We start from the raw sequence: 20322 nt of genomic DNA, 5'->3' as shown, positions 1-20322 counted from the left end.
GGGTAGGATCATTTATATCGGGGTGGAGGCAGTGGTGGATTTCAAATTTTTTGTCAGCCGGTTCCATCACACAAATGTCATATTTTTCAGGCGGTTCTGTTACAAAATATCATGTAATGCTAACTGGTTCGCTGATCTCATAAAATTTCGTGAGACGGTTCTATTCCACGTATTCCTAATGCTGAGCACAGGGCGGTAACCGCCAAACCAGCGCTTCTCAACCGGTGGTCCGCGGCACACTGGTGGGCCGCCAAGCATCACATGGCGGGCCGCCAACTCGTTGCCATATTATTCGTATTTTCCTATAAATTTTGTGTTGGAATTGAAATTATTTCGACTTTTTAATAGGGTATCAATACCTTCTATTCAATACCCAATTTTCATTAAAAGGAAGACTACAGATACTCGCGACCCCACAACCAGAAACTTTCAGCAACCTTAAAAATTGTATTGTAATCAGAATTGTAAATCTGATTATCTCAATGGGAACAAGAGAGTTATGCTCAAATATATGGACACGTAAAGTCACATAATTTTGATGACGTCATAGCGAAAAAAAAAGTAATAGCCTTCTGGAGAAAATTTTTATCTTTAACCACTGAAAATTTCAAAGCAATTGGTCCAGTATTCGAAGAGAAAAGCGATTCCTCCAAAACGTGTTGAGGGAGTCAAATAATAACAATAACAACAAAATTTTGAAACGATCGCGGCAGATTATTATTTCGAAAGGAAAACAGCGGAGCATGAAAGTTAAATCGGGAATAAACATGTAGCCTACGGGATAACATCTTATTAGATGTCGTTTTTATGCCAGTATTTGTTGTAGTTTTGCGTTTGACTGCTTAGAACGCTTCAAAGTTATTTATGGAACGTTCAGCAAGGATAATATTGCAATACGGAAATGTTCACTTTCATGTGGAGGCAATGTGGATAAATACACTCGTATGTTTTAGAGGCGTGCGCGAACTAACAAAGCGCTTTCGTAAATGATCAAAACCTAAAGTGTGATTACTTGGCCAAAACACCTTCTGGCATGCTTGAAATCAATGCCTAAATAAGAAGCCTCGCAAGAGAATGGTGGCAATGGCCACCACGCAGCCGTGCAAAGGTGTCGCAACCATATGCGCGCACGCTCGCACAGAAGATAAGGAACAATCAAAGTGACGATTCTGTTTTATCGTCATTACAATACGTGAAAAAATGCAAAATATCGTTTGAAGATATATTTGGCTGACGGCGAATAGAAAATTTGCCGAAAATACATTCGATTACTTCGAATTTACTTTGATTTTGGAATATATTCAAAAATTCGATTGGTTTTGGACAACCCTGCCTCGACTTATTTTAGCCTCCGAAAAAAAAAACTTAATAAAGGTGGGCCGCGAAGTAAAACTCTTTGTGAAAGTGGGCCGCTATATGAAAAAGGTTGAGAAGCCCTACGCCAAACCGTTTTCTATCCTTTCCGCGCGACATTTCGATAAGCTCGAGTAATCGCTTGACGTCATAATGAGTTTCCTATAAACAGCTGTTTTCACGATTTCGCAAGATTAGTTTCGGCGTGCGTTCGTGTCGTGCTGTTAACTTCGTGTATGCTATAAACTTGGGCGGGATATGTATAGAAGATGGGTTATACTTTCAGAAAGGTCCAATTTGTTTCGAGTTTGTGTTAACAGAGAGTAGAATATGTTGTCTAAATGTTCAGTAACATGTATCGCCATACGTAATATCATATTATTGTTCAAAAGTCGGGAAGAGAACCCACAACCAAAAAACAGTCGTCGTACTTTCGTAATACTATTATAATATCAGATTATTAAAAAATATCGAGTAATAAAGTACCGTAATTTGGTATAGACAGAAGGGAGTGATACAGCCATATGGTGATCAAGTCAACTCCCATCTTATTCCTATTATGTTTAAGATACACGATTTCAGATGGCTATATATTAAAATCGGAAAATACAGAGATAAAACATTCTAAATGTTACAATTATTTTCACAAAATGTAAGATAATAATTGGAAAGGGGGTTACTACTCAAGTAATGTCATCTAATGTACCGGTATGTAGATGGTCAGAATTTAGGCATCAGAAGTACATTCTGCAGTCTGTCATACTTTTAAAAATGTCTTGTTACATAAAAAAAAGTCATGAATTACTTTATAAACTCAGACCCTTATCAAACAGTCAAAAGAATATAAAGATATTTGAAAAGTGAAAAATAATCGTCTAGAACTGTGAAATCATTCGATAAAAATGCCTTCTGAAGCCGCCAAACGCCGAGCTGCAAAAAAGAAAGAAGCTTCAAAGAAGAAGCCAGTCAAAAAAACTCAAAATGAAAATGGCAATGGAGATGTGAATGGTTTGTATCAAATTAATGTAATATTCATCTTATTCTAAATACTGAATATACAATAGTCTGAATGTTAACATTATTCCAGAGTAGTTTTAGAACAGCTTTATTTCAGTAATAATTTTCATTAATGAAACATTCATATATATTCCGACGAAGGCGACAAATTAGATGGCTTAATCTTGTAATCATAATGGTGAACAAGGGCCACCAGTTCATGTTGGTTATTGGAATAGTGAACAAGTTATTTGTTTCAGATGCCTGGACTTGATGTTGGACAGGTAGAGGAATCATTAACTTACCAGTTGTTAGTTACTTGAGCCACCTTGTGGTTAAGAGGTGTCCATCAGTCCCGCTTGAAATTTGAATCTTTGCAATCATGCAGGGTAATGAGGTAGGAACAGTCATCCAAGACGCGCAGACGATCATCCAAAATCGAGCAAGATATTTCTCTCGTCGCAACGACCCTGATGTGAGAGAGATCGCTGTCGATAGTCAGTTCTTTATCATTCGCACAGATGCCGTTGACAAGCTCTATGACGTAGTAGTAACGTATTTTTTGGATGGCAAAGTCAGGCGGGGGTTAGAATAGACATGTGACAACTTTATTTTTCTACACCCACTAATAGTGCGTTAGGTACGAAACAGCTACAAAACCCAATCAATCTTACGTCATGATTCATGCTTTTATTCTATTTTTTCTAGGATTAAACACAGAAGTTGAAAACCTGTCCTTGAGTTCACGTTCTTGTACTGGTGTTCTTGCCTCCCATCCTCTTGCTACTGATTTGCATATCCATAATTATTCCTGTACTTTCCATGGCCAGGTAATTTCAATTACTCTTCATTGAATCTTTATTTAACTTTGGTTAAATTGTGTGAAAATTCAGTTTGTAAAGCTGTGTGCGAAAGGATAGAATAGGTGTTCGATTAGTTTTTCTTTTTTACAAGGTACTTTGGGAAGACACAAATTTGGAATTGAATTCCGGGAACAGATATGGATTAATCGGCCTTAATGGATGTGGTAAGATATTTTTTTATGTAGTATGGACTTAACTTCTAGATCAGTCTGAAATTTTAAATAATATTTATTATGTTTGTTCATCTCAATTTAATTTAAATGTTTTGTTCTATTCATTTCTATATGGAATATCCTAATTGATTGTTTATTATATGATTTTTTAATCACTTTTTTTGATGTGAACAATGCTGTGTACAAACGCCAGTTAAGTAGAGTTCCTATACTGTACTACTATTTTTACAAGAGCTGGGATCTTTCCATTTTGGCGCTGACTATCCAATTCATTACATGTTTAAATATTGCATATTTTTAATGTTTGAGCTTATTTAAATATTAAAATTGCCCCTTTTTTCCAAAATTTCAAGGAAAAACCACTTTACTACGAAGTCTTGGACATAGAGATGTTCCCATTCCTGATCATATTGATGTTTTTATTCTTGATCGTGAGATGGAAGCGAGCGATAAAACTCCTCTCCAAACTGTCATGGAAGTTGATAAAGAAAGAACGCGGTTGGAAAAAGAAGCTGAAAGATTGAGTCATGAAGATCGTACGTTAAATTTTCCATTGAATTTTTAATTATGAGAATTTTTCCCCAAAGCAATTGTTGCGTTCGCTGCAGAAGTATGCGTACCAATATGGAGGTATATAATTTTGTTCGCCTACCTTACATCAAGTTGTGTGAAGTAACTGAAGCCTATGGGCAGGGGGATATTCACTTGGCTAATACAACATACTCCGAGCTCACAATAGAACTAAAATAAGGATAATCAGAATAAAATTATGGCCTAAACCTAACCTGGCACACACACTACGTACCCAGAGCTACTAAAACCATATTGCGATGCTTTATATGCCATTGAATGTCTCAGTCATGAAGATCATGAGTATGTGTTGTTGAATTTTTAATTATGATAATTTGCCTTCAAAGCGAAGTTTTGCACACTTACTTAGAAGTGAAAGAAACTCACCTCTGAGTTCTAAAACCTTGTGTGATGAATTGCACGCTATAAAACCATTATCTTAGTCATGAAGATCGTGAGTAAGGGAGGGTTTCATGTTTATATTCATAAGAAGTTTCTCTCAAAACTTAAATGTAAAAGTGACTCGCCTGTGAGCAAAGTCATTACTAGAGCTACTGAAACCCTATAGCATCCTTGTGATGCATTACCTGCTATTAAATATCTCAACTATAAAGATTCGGGAGTGTGTGTTGTGGAATTTTTATTTATGAGAATCTTCCGCTTGGAGCAAGGTGTTGCGCGATCAATCAGAAATATTTTAGACTCATCTCTTGAGTAAATTATTTGAGATTACTTACTTAAATTAACTTGAGTTTGTTGCTTTGTCCCACAGTCCACAATGTTATAAAATTCACTTAGAATGCAAATTCTTATCTGGTATATCAAGAATCCAGTTAATTTTCTGGGAAATTTATAGTCATCACAGACGGTAGAACTTTTCTAAATTTACGAGTACAAAAACATCTGTGACTGTGATATCCTCTCAATCTTTAACATTTTAAATCTTTCTAGTGAAAATAAGGTACTCACGTAGTATGTGTACCAGTTTAGGGTTTCGCCATAATAATCACATTTTCTTTATTTTAGTTCTAATATAAGTTCAGGGACTGTTTATGTTAGCCAAGTGAATTTAGCCTTATTTTAGTAAAATTATCAACACTAATGAATGTTAAAATTAATTCTCAGCGGAAAGTGATCATTTGTTTCAAATTTATGAACGTTTGGATGAACTGGGTGTCGATTTAGCTCAAGTTCGTGCAGCAAGAATTTTACACGGACTTGGATTCACCGCAGCTATGCAGCAAAAGAAATTGTCAGATTTTTCTGGTGGTTGGAGAATGAGAGTTGCTCTTGCTAGGTGAGAATTTTCTGAGCCTTGAATGAGGGTGTGATGACATAGTGCAGTGGGTGGTTCACTTAACCGCTGGTCGGTTGCGGCTTCCTTCACCTTGCAAGTCCATGCATCTAGAAACAGATGACTGGGTAACTAATCTCATATCGGACTGATAACCGGACGAGAAGCCGTGGTTCCCCATGTGATTAGGCCATCTTATCAGGTTTCCTCACCACCGGGATTAATGTGTTACATCATACACATTCGTGGTTCCCCATGTGATTAAGTCGTCTTATCTTATCGCCTTTTCTTCTCAGAATAAATATGTAATTTCTAGCCTGGTTTCCAATGTTTTTCGTTAAATTTGGCCCTTTCGCTTATTTGGAACTTTGCATAAAAACTACTTTATTCATTCACATTTAATGGATCGGATCCTAAGGTAGAGTTATGAGCAAGCAAACCCCTATTTTGTACAGTTCATGTTGTTTAGGATATTTGCATAAACAAGTATCATAGTATTAATAAAGAACTAAGAATATCAGTAATACTACAGCAAATACAGGGCAAAATTCCTTCCCGATGGCTAACACCAGTTTGGCAAGGTTTTAGATCAGGAACCCAAAATTTCCACTTACTGGCGGGCCATGTAAGTGTGATGTGAGTTACATTTCACGAACAATATGTAAAGTGTTATAAAAGCAGTAGTATAAAGCAAAAAGCTTTGGTCCAAAACTAAATTTAATCGCAATGTCAAATTCCTTGTGTTATTTTCCAGCTGAAACATTAAAATTTAGTTTTGGTTTGGTTGTGGCGGCGTCAGGCGGGCCAGATTGAATTACTTAATTTGGCCCACGGGCCGTAGTTTGCCCATGCCAGGCTTAGACTAAGGATGCTCCCGAAGTATGCGAACCAAGATGGCGGACATCGGAATGTAATATGTGTACTAGGTTAGGGTTAGGCCATAATTTTAGGTATAAATACTACGGGAGGCTCTTGGATAGTCTTCGAACTGATAATAGGACTAAAATAAGGAAAATTGGAAAAAAATTATCGCCTAACCCTAACCAGTTACCCATGTTACGTTCCGATGTCCGCCATCTTGGTTCGCATACTTCGGGAGCACCCAATTTAGATTGTCGGTAGAATCACTTATTATCAGTTCATATTTCTGTTCAGAGCATTGTTTGTGAAACCATATCTTCTACTTCTTGATGAACCGACAAATCATCTGGACTTGGACGCCTGTGTGTGGCTGGAAGAGGAATTAAAAACGTGAGAATTTTTTTATAATCCAATAGATTTAAGCTATTAAATCTTTGCAGGTATTTTTGCAAGGTACATAATATTTCTGCTCTGGAATTTCAGCCCGGGCAAGCAGGCGGTCAAGGGACCACTGTGCCCACATTTTGAATATTACAGAATATTCTAGTGATTACCAAATTGGCAACATTTTTGCTCCCGTTCAAACATGTAATTATGTGTTTATAACAGGCCAATTTCTTTACTTAGGTAGTATTTCCACTTCCGATTTTCAATGCTCACCTGACTCTGTTTCATTTGCTTAATTTAGCATGATAGAAGGCATGATATTGAATTATTTCCTAACTTCTGTTTTAATCATTTCCACTTGGTTACGGCCTTACGGGTAAATTTCTATTCTTCACAATTGAATGTCTTTTCCTTTTTTTATGCCATATATCAAAGACAAAATTACTTTTCTTTCAATTTCAAACCCCATGCCTACCTTCACATTAACCAAAATGTAATTCTTGCTTGCCTGTATGCTAAATCAAGGAAAATCTGGACTATGCTCGTTTTACCGCCCGATCTTGATTAAGGGCCCGTTGAATAGCCGCCCATGTGAACAGAACATAAAAATAAATAAGGGCCGGTGCTTGAATACTCACCCGATGTAAAAGCTGATTTTTCAGTGGTAGGGAACAATAGGAAATAATAAGCGTTTTTGTCACAACACTTTTGATTTTTAAGCGCTGGTAGATAACAGTCACGCTTTAGGCGTCCAATTACATAACAGATAGCATTGATTACGTAACACCGTGGTTCTTAAACTGGGTGTCGCGACACCCAAGTGCTTCGTTTCATTATTGATAGGGTGTCACAAAACTTTTCTTCTTTTGCAGATTTGTACCTGCGATGCGTAGAAAAAGTCAATATTTTCGTTAGTCTCATTTGAATCATACTTGAGAACTGGAAATAACAATATATATCAATTATTGTAACGATCGAAAATACCAAGCGCCCGTGCTTGAATAAGGGCCCGGTTAGTGAGTTGGTTGAAAAAATATGGGCCCGGGCTACAAAACAGGCAAATACGGTAGTCTTCTAAATAAAGAATTGAAAAGGTGGACTATCAGTAACAAAATTTGCCGTTTTCCAGGCCCTATTAGTTGGTGACGATATTACTGGCCCATGCTATTGAAGACTATGCTATTTTTTTATGCTACATGCTATTTTTTTTTTCAGATTCAAGCACATTCTTGTATTAATTTCACATTCTCAAGATTTTTTAAACGGAGTTTGCACAAATATGATACACATGACACAGAAGAAATTGTCTTATTTTTCGGTAAGTATCGCATTGATTACCTCCAATTTTACCAATGCATGAAAAACTTTCTTGGATTTTAAGAATTAGACTGAAATATGGAGTTAAGGTTCCAGCTTTGTTGTGTTTTCTATGATCACAGTTTTTAAAGAGGTCATTGTCTGGCGTTCCAGAAGTGTGTGTACCAATATAGGGGTAACTAGTTTTGTTCACCTACTTTACAGTTGTGTAAAGGGACTTAAACCTATGGGTAGCGAGCGGGATGTTCACTTGGGTAACACAGACAGTCCCCGAACTCGTAATAGAACTAAAATAAGAAAAATCGGAATAAAATTATGGCCTAACCCTAACCTGGTACACGCACTACGCGAGTACTGATAACTTATTCAACATCTTGTCAAGAATTTAGTTACCCATCTAAATAAATTTAGTTTTGGAGTAATTAAACATTATATTTTGCAAAAGAATAATTAATGAATAGAATTCCTCTCTCGCATAAACTATATATATTTATATTTCCTTTATTTCGAACCTCGAAATCAAATTCTTATATTTGTATATTCGATTTGTTTCAAATTTGATTTGCTTTTATTTTACTTGTAACTTTGTTTTCAGGGTAATTATGATGCATTCATTCGTACAAAACTTGAACTTGATGAAAATCAAATGAAGAGATATAAGTGGGAACAGGATCAGATTTCTCACATGAAGGTCGGTTATGAATTGTGATGTTTTGTTTTTTGAGTAAAACCTATTCAAGCAGTTAGTTACAATTATTTAAGCATTGTGGCAAACTAATACTTGAAGCATGATACTCCACAGAGTGTTTGGAATGATATAGAAACTCAAATCAATTCGAAATTGATTATATTTGATTTCAAATTCTTGCTTCAAGGAATGAATAGTTTCTTTTCGAACATCAGTAAATCAGTACTGGTATTTGTAGGTTATTTGTTCGATCTCTGTATACTGTGTTAGTAATTGTAATTATAGTTACATTTTTCATTAGTGCAAAGTTTGCAAACTGTTATTTCCTCACCTATCAATGGGTGCTGCTTCTTTAGAACCTTGTGTGAAACTCCCCTTCAAAAAAGCGTCATATCTCCAAATTAATACAGTTTATTTACACTGACCGGTGCGAGTCTTAGGGCGGGCTTGGTAACTTGTAAGCAACGTAGTTTGATATTTACTGGGGTGGAATTGGAGATTTTGCATTTATATTCCATTGCTATGATTAGAAATGAATTATGTTATCTATGGATCATTGCATCTTTGATCCATGTGATATGATGCGTAGCTGAATAATTTATCCCACAAATTTGTATTTTGCAAGTTCACTTCATTTTCTTAATAAATGTTCAACAAATTAAATTTTCATGTTTCCAGGACTACATCGCTAGGTTTGGTCACGGAAGTGCCAAGTTAGCAAAACAAGCACAAAGTAAAGAAAAGACTTTAGCTAAAATGGTTGAAAAAGGTTAAGTTTTTGCATTCCTCGTCATAGTTCAACTTCTATGCTAAAAACATGATAACCTTCGAGATGTATATTATATAAATACAAATTCTACAATCAAATAGCCATCATGATTGCCCCTAAGATTAAACTTCGCTACATTTAAAAAAAATTATTCTGTTTTGACAGTATTAGGTTTGCTATTATATGTATTCATAGCTTATACAATTCACACTATTGCACAAGGGTCTCAGGAATGTGCAATGTTTCATTTTGGTTTTACTCCACCGAAGAGGTTGAAAACCACCGACTTAGAGTGTTCAGATTAAAGTTTGGATGTGGAAACACCTGATTGATTCAAGCTTTTTTGGGGAATATCAACTCAAATTTATTTTGTTTCTTACAGGTTTGACACAGAGAGTTTCATCTGATAATGGAATTAGTTTTTTCTTTCCTGAATGCGGAAAACTAGCTCCACCTGTCATGATGGTTCAGAATGTCAGTTTCAGATACAATGATCAAACTGTAAGTTTTATTTTACCGACTCTGAACTGAGGTTGTTTTCTGCTTGTTTCCTGCTTTTAATTGAAAAACAGTTCTGTATCAGGGATATTTTTTGCAGAAAATGGTTTTTGCATCTACATCCTGGAAATATTTTTTTTCCTATTTTTTTATGTCGTTGATTAGCCTATTGAATCATTTTAAATTTAGTGTTGTACAACATGCCATTACTGGAAATCATTATATAGCTATGGAGATGATTTCAATATCACAGAGAAGTTGAATAATCGTTATTCTAATCCAAATTCCCAAATCTATTTGCCGGCTTTATACTCTAAAACAGTGGTTCTCAAACTTTTTAAGCCCCTCGGCCCTTTTTTAGAATTTGTTTGTCAAGTCTAGCGCCCCAGCTCATTGGAAACTAACTACCAATAGGCAACAAATAACAGATAGTAAGGCGAAAGTATGTTTTATTCAAAAAACATGTTGAAAATACGTGGATGGAAAGTAAATAATGAAATGAATCAAAATTTTTGAAAAGTAAATATCCCAAATAAGGCGGGCAAGATCAAATCTAACAAATATTTTTGTTATCAATTAGCTCCACGCCCTCTCAGAAAATTGTCTAAATTGTCAGTTTTTCTATGTCAAATTCTAAATGCATGTGGATGCGAAAGTGTTGATTTATACTATCTACTATCTACTGGCTGATTTATACTATCTACTGGCTGATTTATACTATCTACTGGCTGATTTATACTATCTACTGGCTGATTTATACTATCTACTGGCTGATTTATACTATCTACTGGCTGATTTATACTATCTACTGGCTGATTTAAACTATCTACTGGCTGATTTATACTATCTACATGGGAAAACATTTGAATGAGTCTTAAAGGGTGTTTTAAGTGCTAGTTCTTGCTGTTATGACACAGCGAAACTAGTTTTTAACTGATTTGGTTACATACAAATAACGTTTTACTGATTCAGCATTTTTATTCTTATCTCAGCCTTTAATCTACGAAAATCTTGAATTTGGAATTGATCTTGATACAAGGCTTGCTCTTGTTGGCCCCAACGGAGCTGGAAAATCAACTTTATTAAAGCTGATTGCAGGAGAGGTATGATTCAATGATTAATTTTCTTTTTTTCTGATTTATTTTATTATATTGAGAAAACGTCTTTTTGATTGATTTGGGTAATTTATCAGTCAGAATTTAAACTGGTGACTTGAAAAAATTGTAAAGTACAAGGCGTTTCAATTTTATTCTGTTTTATTCTTTGGAAAGGGACAAGGGCAGCGCAAAAATAATATGATTTTGAGAATATTTGATTTTAAATTATCAAAACTGGAATAAAATGTTTTTTTGCATGTTTTCTGTTGATATTAAAATCAAATATCAGCTGTATTTTTAGGCTTCAGAAATTAGTTTGTGTTTTCCGCATCTTCAATCTTAGAAATAATAAAAAAAAATTGTATTCATTTAGCTCGTGCCCAGTGATGGATTAATACGAAGACACAGTCATCTTAAGATAGCAAGATATCATCAGGTGCGACATTTGCTTATATATCATTTCTGTATTTAGCATCAAACATTCTCTTCCTAAATTCTTCTGTCCTGTGTTCTTTATACTTGCTTATATACTATTAGCTGGAGTGAAAATCTTATTTCACATTATATCAAACTTTTTACAGCATTTAACTGATCAACTCGATCTTGACCTTTCACCCCTTGACTATATGATGAAATGTTATCCTGAAATCAAAGAAATTGAACAGATGAGAAGAATCATTGGAAGATACGGACTAAGTGGAAAACAACAGGTTTGTAATGAACTGGGGAAGGTGACAGATGGTCAGCCATTTAGCAATAACTGCCAACCATTTCGCTGATCTAATCTAACCTAAGCATGGTGGGAAAATGTCAATATTAATTAATAGTATTCAAGGTCATAAGCGATAGGGTACTTGGTGAGTGTCAAGAGGAGACTTTAAATATGGATTTTGATTCAAAATTTGGGGCTAAAACTGCTACTGAAATTTTTCAGAAGAGCCATAGTTGCCTGCAGGTTGTTTCTTTTTTTTTGAAATTTTAGTTCCAACAAGTTTTGTGGCATCTGAAGCTTATTAAAGTCTGCCAAGAGTTCATAATTTCAACCCCATAAATCTCTGGTTATTGAGTTTGTTGGAGTCACTCCAACAATGCTAAAAAATGCTGGACACCATGGTTTTATCATATATTTAAACTTGTTTTGGTTGAAACCTGTTCTGTGTTTTTTTTTTCTGTTTTACAGTTTCGTTTTCAAATTTTTAGATCTGTCCTATTCGAAAGTTATCAGATGGCCAAAAGTGTCGAGTTGTATTCGCGTGGTTGGCTTCGCAGAATCCTCATCTCTTACTACTTGACGAACCCACTAATCACTTGGATATCGAAACTATCGATGCACTTGCGGAAGCCATCCTGGATTTTAACGGTGGAATGATACTGGTGTCTCACGATTTTAGGCTCATTAGTCAGGTATGTTTCTGTAATTCGAGTTTTGGGTTTCATTTAATGACTTGATATCTGGTTTGAACAGTGGGGTAAGTTTCACAAATGTACTGTTTTCTGGGTTTTCGGGTGCAAATACGACAGGAGTCACCTGGCTAGTCTCCGAACTCTTAATAGAACTAAAATAAGGAAAATTGGAATAAAATTATGGCCTAACCCCAACTTGGTACACATACTGCGTTCCGGTGTCCTCCATCTTGGTTCACATACTATGGGAGTACTCATGAGTGCTATATATGAAGATAGCTACTGGTCTTGCTTCACTCAGCACCAATGTGCCCAAATATCTGAAATATTCAACAGATTAGGTCTTATCTGACGAAATAGTTGAGCAATATCTTCAGTCTTCTTCTACATTTTTTTCTTGAATCACAGTAAATCTGGATTATTGAAATTGTTTTGAAAGGGCATTTAAATTCTTTTCTAACTATCTATGTTTTTATTGTTCAATTACGCTATATATATATATATATATATAAAATGGCTATGTCTCTACTAAAGTTGCTAAGTCCGTCATGTCCCTACTAGAATGGCTATGTCCACCATATGCCGCTACTAAAATGGCTATGTCCGTCATGTCCTTACTATAATGGCTATGTCCGCTATACTCATAGTAAGAAGACTATGTCCGCTATGCGCATACTAAGAAGGTTATATAGGAATCTTTTCAAACTTTCAACTTATCTCGCATTTTGACAATGGTTTCAGGTGGCAAAAGATATCTGGATTTGTGAAAAGCGAACCGTGACACCATGGACGAAAGGAATTATTGCTTACAAGGATTCATTAAAGAAGAGAGTGATGAAGGAGGATAAAGATTTGTCTAAGTAAGTGTGATGTCAATTATGAAAAAAGCTCGTTAATTCTAAATGGGAAATTCAGTTTCGTCTGTGGCTTACCAAAGGGTACAGATCGATCAATGTATCATTGAATTACAAATAAACAGTCATGGTAAAAAAAATTCACCAGCTTTTTATGGTACTGCTGTAGTATGTGAACCAAGGTGGCGAACACCGGAACGTAGCATGTGTACCAGGTTAGGGTTAGGCCATAATTTCAGGTACACATACTGCGGGAATCATTCGGCTAGTCCCCAACTCGTAATAGAACTAAAATAAGGAAAATTGGAATAAAATTATGGCCTAACCCTAACCTGGTACACATACTACGGGAGCGCCGTTAATTCTAAATGGGAAATTGTTTTTTGTCTGCGGCTTACTAAAGTATTCAGATCAATTAATGAACTATTGAATTACAAATAAATAGTCATGATACACAAAAATATTCACCAGCTTTTAATTAGTGACTTGTGGACATATTAAAAAATAAATTTCTATGGAATTTGTATGATTTGTTAAAGGTATTGCAAATGAGGTGAAAACTTTCGACCGGTATCTGTTGTCGATTTTTAATGGGCCATTCTCACACATCTCTCCATGGATACATATGGTTTAAACTACTATTGTTTGAAGCAGGGGTTCTCAACTTTTTCTCTGTTAAGTACCCCCCAGGTCACGAAACAATCAACGCGAACCCCCAAAGTCACGAAACAGTCAACGCGAACCCCCAGTAATCATACACCAAACTAAATTGTGATATATTGACTTACAATTTGCTGCAACGACTGCCAAGCATTTCACATTTTTGCGTCACAATCACAACAAAGCAAGATCAGGGAAAATGTACGCTGAGTTTCAATTGGCACATATTTTCCTCTTGTAGTTACTTTCATTTTTAAATGTATCATAATATTTGCATCAATTAATATCTTTCTTCTTCTTCCAGGGGACGAAGTGCTGATCATCACAGGTAAGAGTTATTTGTATTTTTAAACTCAGAAATTGTTGGTTCACAGTATGCGTGAAATTTCTTAATTTTCAAATGTTCCAAGCTTTCTTCATTAGCCGAATCTAACACCGAAAACTATCGAATAATCTGTTTCCTTCCAAGTCAAAGCTCTTGGCAGCAATTCCAATGACTGCTTAATTTCTGCAAAGCGCATATTTTACCATTTAGAATTCAGTGTTATTGTCATGGCCATGCGATAATTTGAAGATAAGAATGTCAAATTTATTCGGAAATCATGTTTTTTACAGTGATGATGATGACGAAAAGAAACCTGCAGTTGTACAGAAGAAAGCAGTTCCAAAAAAGAACATGATTGTCGGGATTGTCGCAGCTAAGAAGTCGTCACCAAAAACTGAAAAAAAGACTGCACAGTCTAATGGACATAAAGAAGAAGTTGACCATTGGGATCAAGATTAATGAGAAACTCCCTAAACTTTGGAAACAATTTGAGCTGGTATACACATATTAGGAAATTTCGAAGTCGTTTTTGTGTAAATATTTATAGGTGATTTTGGAAGCCAAATTTATTTTGGTGTCATTATTCACGATACACTTATTGGTGATATTTAATGAAATATACAAAGTTATGAATTATTTTTCCAAATTGTACGAACTATTGGTCCAACTTCTCATTCCTTTTGAACTTTTCACGACCCGCACGTGGATTCAGTGGCTTTAACTTCCCCAAATTTGCTATTTTTGTGAAGAATAAGTAAATTCAATCTATATTTTTCGTGTAGTTCAAAATCAGGTTTCCAAGACTTGTTCCGATTTAGGAATTCACACGAGGGTTAAATTGATCATGAGACCATTGTATATACACATCATTAAATACTTATTTAGTCTCAAAACTTTTTTGCTAGCTAATATTAAAACTCTAATAATATTTAGCTATGACTATGTAATGAATGAGTGTTGGGTCTTTAGGTTAATTTGTTCTTTGTGTGAATCCTTGACTTTGAGATGTTGTACATTTTTTTCCCTTTTGTACATTTGAGTTCAGTTTTGTATGAGTAACTTATTTGTTTTTTGATATTTATTTCTTAGGAAATTTTGTCAATGAAATATTGCTCTGTCTGCTGATATGTTTTCCTTTCTCTTCGCTTTCCACTTGAAACTAAATGCAGCCTATTTTCTGTAACATGTTCGCCAGAGTCCATTGTTGTTTATGGCCTTCGGTAAACTTGCATAGAACCTAGACATATAGTTTATGAGATATAATAAGATTGAGAATTCCCAACAGTGAACAAAACCTCCCTTGTATATTAAGCAGGGTGTTATCTCATTTTAGGGTGAGACTAATGAACTTTAAATGGGTGTCCTATCATTTTATTAATAATATTTGATTCTGTTACATAGAAACGAACGATTTGAACGATAAAATGAATAAAACAACGATTCTGTTTTAAATAACTATTAGAATATTAAATGAATGATAACAGAAAGAATTATCTATTTTAAACAATTGATTAATTTTTAGGTCCCGGAGAAAATATTCATGATTGGCTGAACTGTGAAGCTGGTTGTGTTATAGTTGAAGTTTGGAATTTGCTCTATTTTATTATGTCTATCACCTGTTTTTTAAGTTGTACAATGCTTCTTGTTCACTGACTGAACATGGGGTGCCTGATATTTGCTAAAGTAATGATTTCCATAAGCTACAAATCTTGTTTCTGTGAAACATGGTTCTTACAAAATATTGTGAATGTAAATTACAATCTGTTGCTGCAGCCTCTACATCTGAATTTTTATTATTGTTTGATCCAGAAAACTGACTTTGTAGAGAAAAGCTGGTATTTTTGTAATTATCTGTCAAATGGTCATCAATCAGTGCAGTCCTGTCCCGGTTTCTTCAATCAATGGCTCAAAGCGTTTTATGTGACTCCAGTTCCCACGACCTCGTTTTGAGTGCAATGAATTATGTGGGCAATTCTGTTAGGTTCCAAAATATAGCAACTTTCTAAATATTGCATACTATGTTACGGCCTCGTTCAGAAAGAAGGTAATAAAACGACGTATAAAAGTAGTTTCCAGTAAATAATACTAATGACAAGAAAATTTAGTTATTTTGAGAAAATCTAGATGTCACACTCTAAAGTTCAGAGCTAGGTTTGCCAAAAAATACATTTTTGACGAAAGACCTTTTTTGAGACGCAAAGTTGTAAGCCTAATCGCTTTGCGGTTATTCACATGCTATCTGGGTTGTTACTGTCTTATCGTAAATACTCTTTCCCGGATTTCTTGGAAGAGAGGGTTATGCTGGGCTCCTAGTCATCGTAGACTAGACTAAATACAATATGAAAGAAATATAATAATAGAAGTCGGTAAGACGTTTTATTCATTTTCGCCCAAAAATTGTCCGTGATCGCATGGAGGTTTACTCCAAGTCCTTAAAACTAAAAACTATTCCGTTATCTTATAGCCGTCTTATCATTCCGCGGATTGATGCGAGAGGAATTCTAACCTTTGTAGTCAAACATGGCCATGGTGTCTGAAATCCTCTGAGTCGATCATGTTTGCTGATGACACTAACTTGATTCTTCATGGGGAAAACCTTGAAGATCTATTCACAGTTGCAAACCAAGAACTAACCAACATTCATAGCTGGATGTTAGTTAATAAATTATCTCTGAATGCTAACAAAACTAAATTTGTATTATTCCATCCAAGCAAGCATAAAAGTGTGAGTTGTTCAAAAAAACTACTGCTCAATGGCAATGAAATTGAAAGAGTGAAAGAAATAAAATTTCTAGGAGTTATCTTTGATGAAAATCTGTCATGGAAATCACAAATAATGCATGTTATTGCTAAAACAAAAAGAAACCTAGCAGTTTCTGCCAAAGTATCCCAGTGTGTTGACCAATCAGCTCTACTAGCAATGTTTCAATCATTACTACTTAGCCATATTCGATATTGTTGTTCAGTCTGGCTTCATGGTAATAAAACACTTGTCTCAAAACTGCAGAGTATTTGTAATAATTTTTTAAGAATAGTTTTTGGTAAAAGAAAACGTGAAAGTGTAGACTCTTACTTCAAATCACTAAATATACTTAAGGTTGAAGATATGATGAAATTTGAAATATTATCTCTAGCTCACGACTTCATAATAATGCGCTGCCCAATTGCTTTAATGACATACTTGTCAAAAATACCTCCAACCGAAGAAGTAGTTCTGATTTATTCGTACCTTTCATGAGTAAATCCGTGAGTCAGCATTCCTTGTCTTTTACTGGACCCAAACTTTGGAATTCTCTTCCCTTAAATTTGAAGACGTTAAAGTCCAAAAAATCTTTTCAAAAACAAGTCAAGTCTCATTTAGTTTCCAAATATTAAATATTAAAAATTACTACTGGTGGTATTCGATGACAAAAACTTGGGACACTCCACACTTGCACATTATTGTTTTAATGAAAATGTTGAACAGCTATAATAATACTGTGCCACGACTATAATAATATCTTGCCACGACTTGGCCAGAACTAGTCCAGCACCAAAGAAATGGTATTGTGACATGCATGAGTATATATATATTTTTTTAAATATACAGGTAGCTAACGTACTCAGATGATATTTTCTTTAAATAACTGCACGCATTCTATCACTTCACGCTCGTGTTTTTATCTTTTTCTAGCTGTGATGTCCCTATCATACACGCTTGGTCTTATGTTTGAGTGGTGGTATAAGGGTTGTAGATAGTACAATATTGTTCCTGCAAGGTTACTAATTATTGCAACTAGGCGAGCAGTAGAGCTATGTTGGATTCTCCCCTTCAGATTTTAATTTGCTGTGGGTCATTGTAATTGGATGTGGTTTTTATATCATTTATGTATGCATGCGTTTTATGTTAAGGCATGGTGTTTGAGTTGACTTGTTGGCCAAGGTATAGATAGTAAAATTTTGTGTGTTTTTTGCATGGTGTGATAAATTTTTCTCTGTCCCAAGCAGAATGTCATCATAGATCATCTATCCATCGCTATATAATGACAATACATCCCATTTAATTAAACAATTATTTTTTGCCTGTAATAAATAGTTCAGAGCGTTCCCCTTCACCCAATCATTGAAACATCTACTCGCAGTTTTATTTTTTGTTTTTCAGGTTACTTCAAAGTGATTAAATGAAGTAAAACACATAAGGAAAAAAACAAAAAAGACTCCCGATATCCTGTGAAATAACAACCTCATTCCCATATCCTTGTCTGAAATCAATACCCAAGAATGAAAAACCTCACTTACACCCTTTGTAACCAATTTATTTCCACATCCTACTTTACTTAATTATAGTAATTTTACTGTTACCGGTAACTTAATTACTTATTACAATCTGGACTATAATTTGGCAATAATAGGCTCTAATTTGGGGAATGAAATGGTCTCGCCCACCTCTTCATGCACCCAATTCTGGCAACTTTGGTTGGGCAACTTGGCATTTGACTCCAACTATAATCAGCTTGGCAATATGTTTTCAATAGAATCTTCCTTTTATATACCTAATTAACGATTAGAAGATCGATCAATTTGGCAATGGCAACCATTACAAAAATATCAATATGGTGTGGCAGATAATTTTCTTTTCTAGTATTTATTTATTTATTTTTTTGCTTACTGTATAGTATACCCTAAATTTATCGCGTTTCATTCTTACTTAAATAACTTCTCAGTGGTTGTGTGTGTGTGTGGCTGGTGGGTGCATGTGAGCGTGTGTGAAATAACTTGATAATTTTAGGTGAGTAAACACGTACCACTTCCTCTTGGCAAAACCTTTCATCTTATATTTTGTACGTTATAAACCTTATCTAAGGTTTTGTTTGCTCCCCTGATTTCATAATCAGATTTTATTTATTTGTTTTATCTGTCAAATGTATTGTTATGCTGATTATGGAGTCGAAATAAACTTATACTTATACTTATATACTTATACATCTTAAATCAAATAACGATATTACGATCGAGAGAATGTCGGGCGTTTTTTTAATTCTCTCCTTATTTATATAAAATATTTCGATTCACCTACCTCGTCGCGTCGATGGTGTAACGGTTAGCATTGTTGCCTTCCAAGCAATAGTTCCGGGTTCGACTCCCGGTCGACGCACTTTTCTCTATCTGTCCCATTTTTGAATAAGTTTTAAGCATTCGGTTACCGAAGCAAAAATGCTTTTATTATTGAACAAGATATTGAACTCGAACTAATTGACCTATGGGTGGCAGTTGGAGGTATTTGACGCACACAAACTTTTGTAAAGTCTTGTTTTTCTGACGTTATTTTTACGTGTATATTTCAATTTTGTTTTCAATTCCGTTAGATGATAGATAATGATTTATTTTCCGAATATATCAAAAAATGTAAAATTACAATAAATGGAAAAGAACAATTATAGAATATAATCGGGAGGGGACGGGCGAGACTGCAAGGTCAACTATGGCCACCGACCCCTAAAAAAAGAGAAATTCCTATTATGACAAGACATTCGGGAGTCATGAGAAAACAAAGGCTGTGTATAGATTATTACCTCGATTAATCACAATGATTATTTATTTGATGGGTTACACGTAACATTTCCAAAGATATAATAATATAAGAAGGGGGTACGGCGTTACGTTATACACTTTTGTGTTGTGTTTGCATTGATTCTTGCATGATAAAAATAATTTATCTGAATCTTTCGCATGTAGTTATTTTTCAACTTGCATTTCATATCATATTTGCTTTTTTAGTCAATATATTGCATTTTATGAGAAATTGACCGTCGTGAGATATTTTAATTTGTTTTTATTTATGTTAGTTAACTTATAAATTTATTGAATATCGTAACGAGGGTTCGTCTTTTAGTGATATTTTTGTTTTCAGACAATATTTAACAATTATTTTATATTATGAGGGAAGAAATGATCCCAAATTGATTTTATGAAAAAGCGAGCACGCCAGGATTCGAACCTGGAATCTTCTGATCCGTAGTCAGACGCGTTATCCATTGCGCCACGCGCCCGCACGGCTCCGAGTCACAGAAATTGTATATACATTTTACGGCTCGCTGACCTTTTTTTTGAACTTGTTTGTTCACATTAGTTTTTTTGTATTAGATTGCACTCTTATATTACGTAAAACATTTTTTATAACATGTATTACATGTCTATTTAATTCCAATCCTTGTAATTTTATTTTTTAAAACT

At 34.8% G+C, this 20322-nt stretch overlaps 1 protein-coding gene and 2 non-coding genes across 3 annotated transcripts; 2 read left to right on the top strand and 1 right to left on the bottom strand.

Moving 5' to 3' along the window:
- The first annotated feature begins 2151 nt into the window (after window positions 1–2151).
- On the top strand, window positions 2152–15940 carry LOC120332493 (ATP-binding cassette sub-family F member 2-like). The gene is made up of 17 exons (XM_039399744.2): window positions 2152–2361; window positions 3058–3179; window positions 3304–3376; window positions 3739–3921; window positions 5081–5252; window positions 6405–6500; window positions 7713–7815; window positions 8410–8505; window positions 9181–9271; window positions 9654–9772; window positions 10762–10872; window positions 11240–11302; window positions 11448–11576; window positions 12067–12270; window positions 13012–13130; window positions 14089–14112; window positions 14400–15940. Exons 1-17 carry the CDS (start codon window positions 2256–2258, stop codon window positions 14566–14568), a joined length of 1980 nt encoding a protein of 659 aa, XP_039255678.2. The 5' UTR covers window positions 2152–2255; the 3' UTR covers window positions 14569–15940.
- Window positions 15941–19171: 3231 nt separating this feature from the next.
- On the top strand, window positions 19172–19243 carry Trnag-ucc (transfer RNA glycine (anticodon UCC)). Its single transcript has one exon. It is a non-coding gene; the product is annotated as a tRNA-Gly (tRNA).
- An 822-nt stretch (window positions 19244–20065) lies between these two features.
- Trnar-acg (transfer RNA arginine (anticodon ACG)) lies at window positions 20066–20138 on the bottom strand. Its single transcript has one exon. It is a non-coding gene; the product is annotated as a tRNA-Arg (tRNA).
- Window positions 20139–20322: the final 184 nt, after the last annotated feature.

Source organism: Styela clava, chromosome 13, assembly GCF_964204865.1.
Source record: "Styela clava chromosome 13, kaStyClav1.hap1.2, whole genome shotgun sequence".
In the NCBI taxonomy this organism is placed as follows: domain Eukaryota; kingdom Metazoa; phylum Chordata; class Ascidiacea; order Stolidobranchia; family Styelidae; genus Styela; species Styela clava.
This window is presented reverse-complemented; position numbering and strand designations above follow the sequence as displayed.